Here is a 15238-nt window from a genome sequence, read left to right as displayed (position 1 = left end):
GCTCTAGTGCATAAAGTAAATTGTTCGTCTAAGACCAAGGCGTCAACAGCCACAAACAAAAAATAACGTTTTTTTTAAATAATTAGTGTTAAGTATATAAAAATAAATGAACAAAAGTGGATAATACCACAGAGTACATAATTAATAAGTTAATACATAGCAATGCGTAAAAATATAAGATATCTAGTACTTAAATGAACATTTGTTTTCGCTGTTGCTGTTTCATTTCCTCGCAATGAGGGCTATTGTTTTTTGTCTCACTAGATGGCGCACTGTTGCGTAAGGTTTTTAAGTATGGATTTCAAAGTCTGTTATTACAGGCGTGAAAACAAAGTTTAGATTAAAATCATATTTAATACACCTTAAACCGTACCATAAAAATATCGAGCATACCACAGTGTTGCATAGTCCCCGTTTGGTTCGAAAAAAAAGGGAGGACAAAGGTTTCCGAAAGATAAAACTGTCTCAAAACACAGACATTCATTGCCCCGGAACGCATATTTGCCATAATTAATTTCAGATATTGCAAAATATTCACAAAATTATTCGAATTCTAAATAAACCCGCGTAGCTCACCCAAAAACTATGAGATTTGACATTTCGGAGACCTCACGCTACACTAGCGCCTCTAGTGGCGAATTCATACGCGATAGCCCTCATTGAAGCGAAAACCAGCGAAAGGACATTGACAATATCAAATCTGAGTACTTTAATTTTGTGAACGTGTCATTTACACAAGGGTGGCCATACGATGGGTATTTTTTACTAATATCATCATTAATTATTTTAAGTTTTAATGTGTCCTATAAGAGCTAATGCACTGAAATGGCCTAGAAATGCTGCGTTAGAAATAATAATTTTTGTTCACCGCTTAGCTGTCATCCTGTATAATCTACACCTCATCAAAAAACGTTACTAACCCTATAACAGCAAAATTAGATTTTTTGTTGCTTTAAAATAAATTACTGAAAGAGATGGGAAATAAGTGACTCCTTAGCATACAAAAATAATCAACTCGAAGATAGATTTGACAGGTCATCAAGAGTACCGAGTAAATCAGTTGATTGGTGTCACCTGTGGGTGTCACCACCCCTATCCACGGATGAGGTTGTGATGTGAGGTTATTATCCTCAGGATAAATCGTTGGGTCCTCGACAACATAAGACACACCTTTATCAGGAATGAGATTGTGATGAATATGGAGAAGATGAACATCCCGCCGAGCCCGTACAGGTGGAGGGTCCTGGAAGCAGATCAAATTAAAACACAGTTTAATGCAAATACGGGTAAGAAATTAATTTTTACAAGTTTTCAGTGAGTGGGAATGCGGTAGTGGGAATTTGAGTGGGAATGTGAAAGTGGGAATGTGGGAGTGGGAACCTGGGAATGGGAATGTGAGTGGGAATAAGGGTGTGAGAATGTGGGAGTGCGAATTTGAGTGGGAATACGAGCGGACCGCAGCGTTTTCTATTGCGAACTCCGGACTCCAGCATTACACTAAAAAAATTGGTATGTATGTAGCTGGGCATCTGGAATGACTCATAAGTTACTTTTTATTCCGATATTCCCACGGGATAGGGAAAATCTCAAAAGTTGGCATGACCACGATATAATTTTCGGGAATTTTGTAAAATCCCGGAATTTCAATGTAACTACTGTATCTAATGATTTACGCGGACGAAGTTTCAAGTAATTCGCAAATGCACTGTGTGGTCCTTCGAATGAGTACCTCCGTCCGGTGCGGTCCATGAGCGGGAGAGACACCAGCGTCATGCCCACCATGATGGCTCCGATGCCCATGGTCGCGAACTTGGCCGCCTCCTCCGTGAGCCCAGAAGAGGTGAACAGGGAAGTCGAATAGTAGAACACCTGGAAATTGAGGAGTTTTATTAAAGAGACTCGGGAATTTACGGAATAGAAGGTCGGGGACGCATGGAGGACGTACACGCACTTTTACTTAGAATTTGGGTGCCGCTCTTTACTGGCCCGGATTTGGAGTATTCTAGAGCTTCGTCGCTCTGTATAACAATCTACTCCCCCACTTCTAACATTGACACGTTATTTTATTCTCTTTGGCAGTTGGCACTCGAAAATGTACTCAATGACTAGAGTATAAGAAACATGCAGTTTATATTTTATTTAGATGTCGAAGTCTATACCGCTTAACACAGTTGACGGAGAGATTGATAAATCTCCCGGAAAGTTGGAAAGCTCCCGTTAGCCCCTGCCTGCCACTTCCTCTCCTTCACTTCCTATAACCCCTTACCACGTTGATTCCGCTGAGCTGCTGAGACAGTTGCAGCACGACACCAAGAAGAAAAGTATGGGGCATGGGGAGTACTGGGACTTCCACGTAGATATGGAAGCTTCGGTTTGCTTCTTTATTTTTCACTTCTTATAACCCCTTACCGCGTTGATTTCGCTAAACTACTGAGGCAGTTCCATTACGACACCAATGAGAAGAGGCGTTCGGAGCGTGGGGGCACCGAAGCACCCGGAAGTCACTCTCAACCGCTACCTCTCCTTCTCTTTCTATATTGCCTTACCGCGTTGATCCCGCTGAGCTGCTGAGACAGTTGCATCACGATACTAACAAGAAAAGAACGGTTCATAGTGCATGAGCTCCCAGATAGAGATGGAAACTATCGACTTGCTTCTTACTCCTTCATTTCCTATAACCGCTTACCGCGTTAATCCCGCTGAGCTGCTGCGACAGTTGCATCACGACACCAATAAGCAGTGGAGCTCTGAGCGTGGGAGAGCACAGGAGCTCTCTCATGGAGATGGAAGCCTCAGCTTGCTGCGCCCTCTCCTCCGCTCGCATCTCCTCTATGTCCTCTTCCACCTGTATTACACAACTTTGTTAACTTATCACGAAAATTGAATTCAGTCTCCAGCAGTTTCTTCGTGAGGTGCGAGTAAAATAGCATTTGCTTTAGTACTCGGTCTCATTACCTAGTTCAGTTGCTTTGATTAGTATAACTTAACTGGACTCAAAGGTTGACTGACAGAGATTCCTTAAGGGATATGTTCGCTTTTGTACTTCATAGTTTTCTGGAATCACAATTGTTTTCACCGCGTCTTTCTGTCACTCGGTATAAGACTATAGATTAGAAAGAGATGGTGAATGCGATCACGAATGTCAGCGTGTTACACAACACGGCCTCAGGTTCATCATCATCCACGTCCTCTGTTGGACAAAGACCTCCCCTATTTTACCTAGTTCCATCATCATCATCAGCCTACAGTAGTCCACTGCTGGACATAGGCCTCTTCCATGGCACTCTGTCTTCAGCCCCTCGCGGCCAGTGCCCCTCCTAAGGTCTAGATTCAAGACTCAAACGTCTCACGTCCGTCCACCGTGCCTCAGGACTCAGGACGCCCTACACTACGTTTTCCCGTCCGTGGTCTCCATTTGAGGACTCGTCTGCTCCACCGTTCATTGGTCCTGCGACAGATGTGGCCAGCCCAACGCCACTTCAGCGAACTAATTCTCTGAACAACGTCGGTGACTCGTTCTTTGTCGGATAATGTGATTTTGGATTTATTTTCTTACCTGGTTGCTGGCCCGTAACCTCCGGAGGGCGCGTCGCGCCTCTTCCTCCCACTGCCTCGTGATGAGCAGGTACCTCGGGGACTCAGGACACGCCGGCAGCAGCAGCAGTTGGAGTATGGCCGGGCAGATCGCCAGCCCTGGTGTACCAACAATTCCTGGGTATGATACACCGGAAAACTGCGTTGCGTCTTGACGCGATATGCTGGGTTCAATTTTAATACAACATGATTGAGTGTTATTCAGTTTCGTTTGATTGTTAGGGTTTCGTAGCTCAAAAGAAAAACGGAACCCTTATAGGAACGTTTTGTTGTCTGTCAAGGTCAAGACCCTTCTTCTAAGGAACACGTGGAAGTATTTAGCTAAAATGAATATCAAATACCTCTTAAAGCAGTGAGAAAAATCAGATTTGTGATCTGCAGACAGAGGGACAGCGAAGAGACAGTAATAGGGTTCCGTTTATCACCTTTTGCGTACAGATCCCTAGAAAATGATAAAGCAATTACTTGGAAGACTATACTTCTTTCTTTTTATTTCTTTCCTTCTTTATTTATTTTTATCTTTCTTATTGTAAATATTGCCTGAAATGATAAGGCTCGGAATTTTTCTCTATTTGCCTCTGTTTTCTGTCCTGCTTATTATTATGGTGTTCAATAGAGAGCCATTGCGTTGGATTGTATTGTATAATATACGCATACCACGAGGTACAGTGGCGGAATGAAAAGGTTGACCAGTTTTCAAATAAATTCGTTTACACGTTGCAAGCACATGTTACCTTTTTGAATGACATTATGACCAGGAATGATGATGAATATGTCATACTCGGTCAATAAAGCTGTTATACTGAGCAAGCAACAACAGACCTTTAAGGTGGTCAACCTTTTCAATCCGCGACTGTACATGCGCCCGAATGCATACCTAACTCCCGCTTTTCTCTCTTCGGGTGCTGTGGCTACATTCCTACTCACCAAGGAGTATAGGCCATCCTTCATCAGTGCCCAGGATCTGCTCTATACCAAGGACTTGGGACAGCAGCAGGCCAACAGTCACCGCCAGCTGGTTGACTGTGCCCAGGCCACCGCGAAGGTTCAGGGGGGCGATCTCCGATATGTACATTGGCACTAGTGAGGTGTTCAGGCCTGGAGAGAATATGGAACATATTAATAAGACCAAAGGTTCTACCTTTTTTGGCATATTTTTTTTAGTATTATCTCATACCGCATTGTATCGTTTAGCATAATCATCATATCGCCGAAACTAGCGCATAACCTCGTTTGTATGAAACTCATGTCGCATAATTTTGCTTGGCCTAACAGTTTGTGTTTTTTTTTTTTTTATTCGACTGGATGACAAACGAGCAAGTGGGTCTCCTGATGGTAAGAGATCACCACCGCCCATAGACAACTGCAACACCAGGGTATTGCAGATGCGTTGCCAACCTAGAGGCCTAAGATGGAATACCTCAAGTGCCAGTTATTTCACCGGCTGTCTTACTCTCCACGCCGAAACACAACAGTGCAAGCACTGGTGCTTCACGGCAGGATTAGCGAGCAAGATGGTGGTAGCAATCCGGGCGGACCTTGCACAAGGTCCTACCACCTGCAAAGCCTCCTCCTCCTAGCCTCCCAGGTCCTAGCCTTGTGTGGTGTGAATAAGGGTGGATGTCCTGCGAGGAGTCGTGATCTAACCTAATCTACTTTGCTGGTACCAGTTCGTGTCATTGTGTAACTAAAATAAAATTTGTGACTGACGTTATCTTGCTGATTATTAGATATCATTTAATTTAAAACAAAAACAGTTGAGTAACTAATAAGGATAATAATTACGTTAGTTGTTAGTAACCTTACTTTTTTTCGCGTTTTAAAGCGAATATATAGGAGTTTTGGGCCCTTTGGGCACGGGGACCCTGGGCACGGGCCCGTGTGCCCTTATGCAAAAAAACACCTGAAGATGATGATATGTCTACTTACCGCAATTGACCCCAATGATGAACCTCCCGAAGAACAGCATCTCGTAACAGTGCGAGATTTTGGTGAACCCCATCAGACTGGCACCGCTGATGCCGAGGATATTGTTCAGCAGCAAACCCCCTTTCCTGCGTTAGGGTTATACTTATAGTCTTCAGGATCTAAGAGCACTCAAAGATGACCAGCACCCAGTACCACTAAAATTACAAGTAGCGTGAGGTCTCCGAAATGTCAAATCTCATAGTTTTTGGGTGAGCTACGCGGGTTTATTTATAATTAGAATAATTTTGTGAACATTTTGCAATATCTGAAATTAATTATGGCAAATATGCGTTCCGGGGCAATGAATGTCTGTGTTTTGAGACAGTTTTGTCTTTCGGAAACCTTTGTCCTCTATTTTTTCCGAACAAAACGGGGACTATGCAACACTGTGGCATGCTCGATATTTTTATGGTACGGTTTTAAGGTGTATTAAATATGATTTTAATCTAAACTTTGTTTTCACACCCGTAAAAACAGACTTTGAAAGCCATACTTTAAAACCTCACGCAACAGTGCGCCATCAAGTGAGACAAAAAACGATAGCCCTCATTGAAAACTTTGTTAGACGAAAAAGTGGCAATTAAATGATGATCGAGACGTAAACACACACAACGCTCTACACAAAACTGGGTTTCACAGCGAACTCATTCTGTGTCGCGTTCATACTCCAAGAACCAATTCACCTGAGCGGGTATATAGAGAATTGTGCTCTATATACCCGCTCAGGTGGATTAGTTCTTGGAGTATAGCTCACCTGCCGAATCGGTTGGCGATCATGCCACCGGAGAAACCACCCAGCATGCCACCGATAGCGAAGATGCTGACCGCAATAGAGTACAGCCGAGCCACTGTCTCCTCCTGGATGTCCTTGCCATAGCGGTCCTTGTATACGTCCTTCATGAAGTTCTCGATGTTCTAGGTGAAGGATATAATAACATAAAAATGTAGTAAAAGTCAAAAAGCCACCCTTAAGGGGCTGTTTCACCATCCATTGTATAGTGTTAACTGACGGTTAAATGTGATGCCGTCTCTATTTGTTTTGTTCGAATAGACGGAGACGGCATCACATTTAACCGTCAGTTAACACTGATCAATTAATGGTGAAACAGCCCCTAAATGTCAAATATAGCACTCAAAAAAACAATAATTCAAGAACCACTGGAAACTCATTCAAGATTTTACCCGAGACGAAAGTGAAGCGAGCGCTCTGGGGCTGTTTCACCATAGCGTTATCACACTGGCGATTTTTGGCCGAGACGAAAGTGAAGCGTGCGCGCAACGATTTCGACGCGACTGTACAATAAGGGGCTGTTTCACCATCCATTGATTAGTGTTAACCGTCGGATAACACTAATCAATGGATGGTGAAACAGCCCCTTAGTATCCTAAATAATCATAATATAAATCTTAGATTCCGTTGATGAAGCGTATTGCTAATGAAAACAAATAATGATAATAGTTATTTGTGTCACAAGGGAGCAAAATGGTGTATTTACGGCGAGGGCGTACATTGAATCCAGAATGTAGCGAAGGATTCTATAATAGATTCCTGAGCGTAGCGAGGGATTCTAAAGTAGAATCCTGAGCGTAATGAGGGATTCAAGTGTTAACGCTCAAGATGAAAATAATTTTGCTCCCGAGTCGCTCATACAACTTTTCACACCGAGCATTAAGAAACTTGAAAAAAAAATCTAAATATTATTTAAGAACAACCAGCATAGAAAATGGCATGGCTTTACAATTATCAACTTCAAAAAATGGCATTTGCAATATAACACTTAGAAAAGCCTTGAACAGAAAAGTTGCACTTTGCTCCCTCTCGTCAGGGAGGAAATGTTACTTTTCTGAAGGAGAGGCGTGAAAAAAATATACTTATTTTATTGACACTTACTCTGCCGGGGGCGTTGATGACACCAGTGTTGTAGCCGAACTGTAGCATCCCCAGGACTGCAGCCAGGATCGCGTATGACAGGAAGAAGGTCAGGCCCTGGAACAAAAGTACTTACTTAGACCTTTACTTTCTACTTCATTTCGCTCAATATTCTTTGAATGTGCATTACACATGTTAAAAAATACGCAAAAAATCTTAGATCAACCCTAATAACTGTTGTCAGTCAACTAAAGAACTGGTATGGACTATTATATAACAGTAGGTATATGTATATCAAAGGGATCAATTTGTTGGTCGTCTGTCATTCCTCCTGTCAAGATCCTTTGATAAAATTAACAATATTTTGGCATGACACCATTTTCAGAACTACACTAAATTTTATTTACATATAGGGACGCATATTGGTTGGCGGTCCTCTACTGTGCGTTTTTCCAGAAATTTCCTGCTTCGCACAGCAAAACTCGGGAATGAGCTATCGCCTGCGGTATTCCCGGACCGCTATGACCTTCAAGTTTTCAAGACCTTAAAGGCCGGCAACGCACTTGTGACTCTTCTGGTGTTGCAGGTGTCCATGGGCGACGGTAAGCGCTTACCATCAGGTGATCCGCCTGCTCGTTTGCCCCCTATACCATAAAAAAAGGGACAAAATGCACAATAATAGTGGCAATATTACAGCACCTCCGAACGTGCATTCACAAAACTGCGGTAATGTAAGTGCACAGTGCAATTTTTAATCCCGATTTGCGTTACAATGGCACTACATATTTTTTAAAGTGCCTCGAAGACATTACAGTGACGGCACCACAAATTTAACAAAAGTGCCACAGAGACATTACAATTACGGCATAAAATATTTTTAAAGTGCCACAGAGATGGTACAATTACGGCACTACATATTTTACAAAAGTGGCACACAGACGGTCACAATAATGGCATTACATAGTACATAAAAGGGTTTTCCCTCCGTTAGCCCGAAGAATTTTCAACCTAATTTCACTAGCCCCAATTTTGTAAACCCCTAAAATCACGAGGCCGAATTTTTATTAGTGCTAAACTATTCATTGGTCCTAATATTACTAGCCTGAAACCTAATTCCTCATGTCCTAAATATTATACTCGTATATGCCCGAAAAATTATTTGCCATACTATTTTTGACCGAAACAAAAACAAACCTAACCTTAACTAACTTATGCAAGTCGTTTCTGCACATAACGGTCGTGCTTGCTCGCTTGCGTGATACAGCGCTCGGTTGTTTTATGCAGTAAAAGCTGCGTTGAACGCAATACGTTTGACGCACATCAATCTAACCAATCACAACCCACGCAATGAGGGCGTTCAATATTGCCATGATTATTCGATGGATTGGAAAACAAAAACTACCCTAAAAATATCGAATCACATTGTTGCATAGTCCCCTGCAACAAAAGGGGGATTGCATTGCGTTGCCAACCATACAGCCTAGTTGGATACCTCAAGTGCGAATTCACACGGCTGCCCTACTCGTCAATCGCGATACACGTCAAGTGTCCCAATATATGCTAATTCAATGCGCACGCATTGTGCTCGCCGTGTAATACAATATTCGGTAATTAAATTATCTGATGCAAATTGATGTGCGTCAAACGCATTGCGTTTAACGCAGCGTTTATCACATAAAACAACCGAGCGCTTTACAGTACCATTTGTACTGTTAGTTATGACAAATTATTGTTATGGCATAGGATATTAGGGATTATGAACATCATAGAAAGTAATGATTAGGAAATTAGAAATTGGGTTTCAAGAAATAATTAGGTTATACTTTAGTCATGATGATTATTAGGGCTAATGAAAATGATATCTAACGCTGATAGGTGTAACGAAATTAGATATTCTTAGGTCTAGACGGGGGATCCCGTACAAAGCGCCACAAATACGTTACAATTATGGCACTACATACTTTTCGAAAGTGCCACAGAGACCTTGCAATTATGGCATTGCGTACTTTATGAAAGTGCCAGAGTGACGTCACAATAATGGCACTACATACTTTTCGCGTTTTCTTTATCCTGTCTGGTGAGGGCTAGAAAATAATGGTTCTTGTTAGTTATAACCACAGGAGCTCGCATTTTAGGGTAAGTATTTGAACCTGCATAAGAACTTTACTTAAAGAAAAAAAAAACGAGACAACTGCTACTTGTCAATCTTGTCATCATGAAATAGAATAATTCTAACAGTTTTTTTCTTAATAAATACTTTAGAATAAAATATAGAACGTGCACTTCTTCAAAAAACGCTACTTACAATTTAGCCGATTCCTCATTTGCTGGGTACTGTGACGTTCATTTGTTGTGTAATATCGTTATCACCCCATCAAACAAAATTAAGAAAGATGTAGCGACTCCTACAGTATCCTAGAGCTTCTTAACAGAAAACAACCACATCTTGCACTGCACTATCGAAGATTCTAAGCTCGGACCTCGGACGCATACCTACATACAACTTCTGACGACTCCACAGAATAAATAATAGTTGACGGCACTGAAATTCGAAACTTGAACTTAATTAGAGCTCACGCTAATAGTTTTAATACAAGTGTGAGAGGGACGGGATTTAAGAATTTCAAATTTTTCAAACTGGCCAGCTTTGCCAAATTTTCTTGCGTGCTGAGGAAAATGAGTTGCTAAAGTAATGGAGTAGACATGGTTACCTGTTCAAGCAACCGCAGTTTCCGCCTCTGCGAGTGCTCCTCGAGCCGGTCCACGTATTCTCTTAGCTCCTCGATCTCCTCTTTCACTTGCTGTACAGTGTCCAGTTCTTGTTTGATGGCGACCATGTCTCGTTTTACCTGGTTAAAACATTTTTACTGAGAATTAATCAAATGAAGAACTTTTCAAAGGTAAAACTCGGTAGGTACCTACATTACATACATTACGTACTTAAATTTTTGAAAACAACTAAAAATAAAAAAGAAAAAATAAATGACTAAAAATTAAAGTTAAAAAGAAGTAAGTTATGAAGTTAGGTTTCACATATTTAGCTTAAAACTTGTATAAAATGCAAGATTTTCTCTGTGCGTATTTTTTGGCGCACTAGAGCGAAAAATTTGACGGTGACAATATTCGTACTTTGCGGCGCGCAATTTGGCAATATAGCGTACCTCTGACACCTCGCTCTGGCATGACTCCACGCTCTTCGTCAGTTCCTGCAGTTGCGTCCGTATCTCGCACAGCGCCACCGTGGTTTCGAGTTGGCGGTCGCCACGCTGCAGCTCATCCAACTTCGACGACAGATTCATGCTCATCACGCTCACCTGTCTCTGAAGGCTGAGACCAGAGCTGCCGTCAGCTGATCAGTCAAGGAAGTGGCGCGGGCTTTGCCGCTGCCAATATACGGACATTGCCAATATCGGCGGCGGCAAAACGCCGGTTTGGGGGACTCGGTGATAGAGAAATAACGGCATGTGACGGATATATTCATTTATATGATTACAGCCATAACCCAGGCTTAGATTAACAAAAAAATACTTTTAATTCATTTTAAAGGGGCCTTTATTTTAACAATTTCTCTGTCCCCTGTTGAAGAAACATTTCCGCAGATGTTACTGGCTATATTGCCGATAGCGAAGTCAGACTTTGGAATTCTGTTGCTGGCGATATGGCGATTATGGCGAGATGCAGCAAATACCAACACAATGCACTTAAGAGCAGCAGTTTTTGCATTCGCAAGCTTTTAACTAAGTAAATATCTACTTAACATGTATTTTCTTAATTTTTCTCGATAGCTGCTCTTAGTTTATTACTTTTTGAGAACCGTTACGGCGGCAATATTACTTGCTTTCCAGCATTGATTGAATGTTAACTAATATTGAAGTATTAAATAAAATTTCACCAACAAAAGAAACAAGATATATGGGCATGGGCGAAATAATATTGCACGCGGCAAAATGATTACGAACAATTTAGCAAATATTATGATTGGTTAAATAAAGGAGACAAGTATTGTACCATCGAAAATTGTGATCCTACACGTACATATAAAAAAATATAAGTATAATGAAATGTAACACATAGGGTACGATTGTACCAGCTACAAAGATTTACTTGCGCAGTGAGCATTGTTTTGAAATATTTCAGCCAATAAGTACCTAATACGATGGTACGGGGTACGGTACGCTTGCGCGGGTAAAACTCGAGCAGCCATTGGTCAAACGTTCGCGCCATGTGACCGTAGTCATTTTGTTCGGCGGCGCGCCATACGTCGCCGCGTCCGTCAGTCAGTTGTTTACCGATCATCGCATATTCTACCTAGCACCGTGCGTTATAAGGTCTTTATTGCCTTGGTGTTTACGTTGTATTTAGTTCGGCGTTTGTCAATGGTCTGCGCGGACGAAAACAGGCCCTATATTACGAAGTGCAAAATTCGAAATTCGTATCTTGCCGTCCCGCTGACGCTAATATTATTTAATACGAGAGTGAAAGGGACGGTACGACACGAACTTCGTAATAGCCCCCTGGATGTTATAGCGGCGTGGACGATTGAACATTTTTTTAAATAATTATAATTTTGCGACTACTTAAATACTAGTGAAAAGTGATCTCTGGACATTTGTAATTTTGTATTGCTCCTGCACCACTTCACATCACACGTTGGCATAAATAAATGTAAGTCAAATGACGCGCAGAACACGCTTTTAAGCCCCGCCTACTAGGACACGGAAGGCCATTTTTATAACACAGTTACATTTCCTGACTTATTATTTATTCGTAGGGTAGAAAGACATAGTGAATGCGATCGCGAACGTTAGCGCGTTAGAAAATACTGCCTCTGTTCTTTATTGTATAAAGATCGACTCGCATTTGGCCGGTTTTAAAACGCCATCTATCTAGTTTGCAATAACTCAAGATCAAGATAAGCAACGAGTTTTAAAGCTCTATAGATGCTCAAGCCACTTCAAACTTAGCCATCTCTCTCAAACAGTCTAGTTAGAAGGGGATGAAGGCCGGCACTACAGTTCCTCATTATGGACAAACTAGGTTAAATTATTCGCTTCTCGATTTTAGATTAATGGATGAGATAGACTGCAAAATTGCGCCTATACTTCATTTTTTTAGCATTAGAAAAAGGGTAAACAATCTTGAGTATTTTTATTGAAAAACGTTTAAAAACAGTAACTATTACTTATAATACCAAAAGAATGTAAGTGATCATATGACCTTGCTAATTGTTGATGTGACTTATTTTTCAAAAGTGTTTTTCAATAAAAAGATACGTCAAGATAGCTTCTTTCCAATGCTAAAAAAAACGAAGTATAGCCTAGTCCTTTTCACCCGAATGCCCGAAGGAGGACTATGTTCTTCGAGCGTATGTGTTTGTAGATTGTACATTATATTATTATTATCATCAATAAATCGCTGCTTAAATACAAAGGGCCCTTTTGGCCCTTTTGTATTTAAGCAACGAAATTATGTTACACACTTAAGCGCTCGATTGTTGTATGCTATATACGCTGCGTTTGACGCACATCAATTTTGCATCAGTGCCCTTAGTGTAAGTTTTCGGTTCCAAAAACAGAGCTCTAGCGGAAAGTTTGCGATGTTCGTGTTTCCATACAAATTGAGATATTACGCGAACGCGATCGACACGTATTTTGTAACCGAAAACTTACACTAGGGTACTGATAATCTAAGATACCAAAGATTGTCGTAAGCGCTCGGTTGTTTATTCGAAAAACGCTGCGTTTAAGCGCAATGCGTTTGACGCACAAATTTTGTATCAGATAAAGCATGTGCTTGCCGCTGCGCTCACCGCGTAAGACAATGTTTGGTAATGAGGGCTATCGCGTATGAATTTGCCACTAGAGGCGCTAGTGTAGCGTGAGGTCTCCGAAATGTCAAATCTCATAGTTTTTGGGTGAGCTACGCGGGTTTATTTATAATTAGAATAATTTTGCGAATATTTTGCAATATCTGAAATTAATTATGGCAAATATGCGTTCCGGGGCAATGAATGTCTGTGTTTTGAGACAGTTTTGTCTTTCGGAAACCTTTGTCCTCCCTTTTTTCCGAACAAAACGGGGACTATGCAACACTGTGGCATGCTCGATATTTTTATGGTACGGTTTTAAGGTTTATTTAAATATGATTTTAATCTAAACTTTGTTTTCACACCCCTAAAAACAGACTTTGAAAGCCATACTTAAAAACCTCACGCAACAGTGCGCCATCTAGTGAGACAAAAAACGATAGCCCTCATCGATGTGCGTCAAACGCATTGCGCTTAACGCAGCGTTTATCGCACAAAACAATGAGCGCCTGTAAAAGGGGGCGGGGGCGGTTATTTGAGAAACAAACAAAAGAATTACGATTTTCTAGTAAATAATTATGTATAAGTACCAAAAGGCATGCATGCTTAGAATTAAACTGACACAATCCGAAATATTCTAATTTTTATTCATTCATTTATTTATTCATTTATAAGTCATGTTCATCATACCAGGTTACATATAAAACTAAATCAGATTTTGTTTAATATCGTCCCGGCCTATATACGTCCCACTGCTGGGCACAGGCCTCCTCTCAGAACAAGAGGGCTTGGGCCTTAGTTCCCACGCGGGCCCAGTGCGGATTGGGAACTTCGCACGCACCATTGAATCGCTTCGCAGGTTTGTGCAGGTTTCCTCACGATGTTTTCCTTCACCGCAAAGCTCGTGGTAAATTTCAAATGTAATTCCGCACATGAATTTCGAAAAACTCAGAGATGCGAGCCGGGGTTCGAACCCACGACCCTCTGCTTGGGAGGCGATAGGTCAAACCACTAGGCCACCACGGCTAAACTTTATTTATTATTTTTAAGTTGTTTTACTATTTGTACCGTTTTTGTCAAACTTAAACCTAAAATTACTAAAAGTGGCTCCGAGTAGGTACTTGTACTGTTACTTATTCTGTGCTCCGAGCCGTAACGTTCCGTGTGCTCTGCCTACCCCATTTCCATATGGGATCATACAGGCGTGATGTTTGTGTGTGTACAGTTAGTTTGGAAACTTGAATATTTCGAATGTCAGTTTCATTATTATTTCATTGTAAGGCAGTTGTCTCACCGCCAGCGAGGAAACGATTGGCTATCGACTATTTTCTCGCTCAAGAAACGAACAAAAGATATAAGATCCTGTGTGAGTAAAAGAGATACATATTATTAATAGTTGATCGCTGGCTGTTCACACTGTCGGCGAGAACTCGCTCTTACATCTTTTGTCGCAGCGACAAGAGCTATAAAACTCGCTGAGCTATAGATACTCGCTCAGCGATGTCAGCTTGGCGGCCTCCCCGCACGAGCGAGTCGAGTGGAGCGAGTAATCGCCCGTCGCACGCGAACACTCGCTTACAGCCGAGCGACAAAACTACACTCGCTTCTCGCTGCTCGCCCACTCGTTTCTAGTTACTCGCTCTACTCGCTCCTCGCTCATCGTAGGCGGTGGGACAAGTGCCTAAACGTGCGGTCCCAGCGTTCGACGTGCTGCCTAAATCTCCCTGCTGTCACTATTGGTAACAGAATGACGTTAAATTAAAGATGGCGTCGGTCAAATCGGTAAAATGAGCAATTTTAATTTACCAATGAAACTCAAGCGGTCTCTATTTTCCTTTGAAAAGTGTTATAGATACAATAAGTATGACAGAGAGGGGGGAAATATCTAAATTGGTGTGATATTTTTAGATGACCCCTGAAGCTGTGGACTGGACGTCAGCGAGCAGCGGTGGGGTGAGCGTATTCTCTACTACGAATTCTCCGTTCTTCATCCCGCGCCA

The 15238-nt window shown here is 41.6% G+C and overlaps 2 protein-coding genes across 7 annotated transcripts in view; both read right to left on the bottom strand.

Annotated features, from left to right (window-relative positions):
- LOC141437922 (solute carrier family 35 member C2-like) overlaps positions 1-15238 on the bottom strand; it is a 309412-nt gene that overhangs the window by 46457 nt on the left and 247717 nt on the right. The gene's annotated exons all lie outside the window — the stretch shown is intronic.
- Glut1 (Glucose transporter 1) overlaps positions 1-15238 on the bottom strand; it is a 116296-nt gene that overhangs the window by 29469 nt on the left and 71589 nt on the right. For 3 of the 6 annotated variants that reach the window (XM_074101370.1, XM_074101378.1, XM_074101406.1), the window contains exons 5-14: positions 10594-10771; positions 10144-10281; positions 7454-7549; positions 6317-6477; positions 5524-5648; positions 4522-4692; positions 3557-3693; positions 2687-2845; positions 1730-1869; positions 1171-1243 (exon numbers count right to left, since the gene is read on the bottom strand). In XM_074101370.1, coding sequence (XP_073957471.1) covers positions 1171-1243; positions 1730-1869; positions 2687-2845; positions 3557-3693; positions 4522-4692; positions 5524-5648; positions 6317-6477; positions 7454-7549; positions 10144-10281; positions 10594-10771 — 1378 coding nt within the window. The remainder of the gene's footprint in view (positions 1-1170; positions 1244-1729; positions 1870-2686; positions 2846-3556; positions 3694-4521; positions 4693-5523; positions 5649-6316; positions 6478-7453; positions 7550-10143; positions 10282-10593; positions 10772-15238) is intronic. The other 3 variants (XM_074101362.1, XM_074101387.1, XM_074101396.1) reach the window with 1 other exon arrangement.

Source organism: Choristoneura fumiferana, chromosome Z (assembly GCF_025370935.1).
Source record: "Choristoneura fumiferana chromosome Z, NRCan_CFum_1, whole genome shotgun sequence".
Taxonomy (NCBI): domain Eukaryota; kingdom Metazoa; phylum Arthropoda; class Insecta; order Lepidoptera; family Tortricidae; genus Choristoneura; species Choristoneura fumiferana.
The sequence above is the reverse complement of the archived record's forward strand: the minus strand, read 5'-3'. Positions and strand labels throughout refer to the sequence as shown.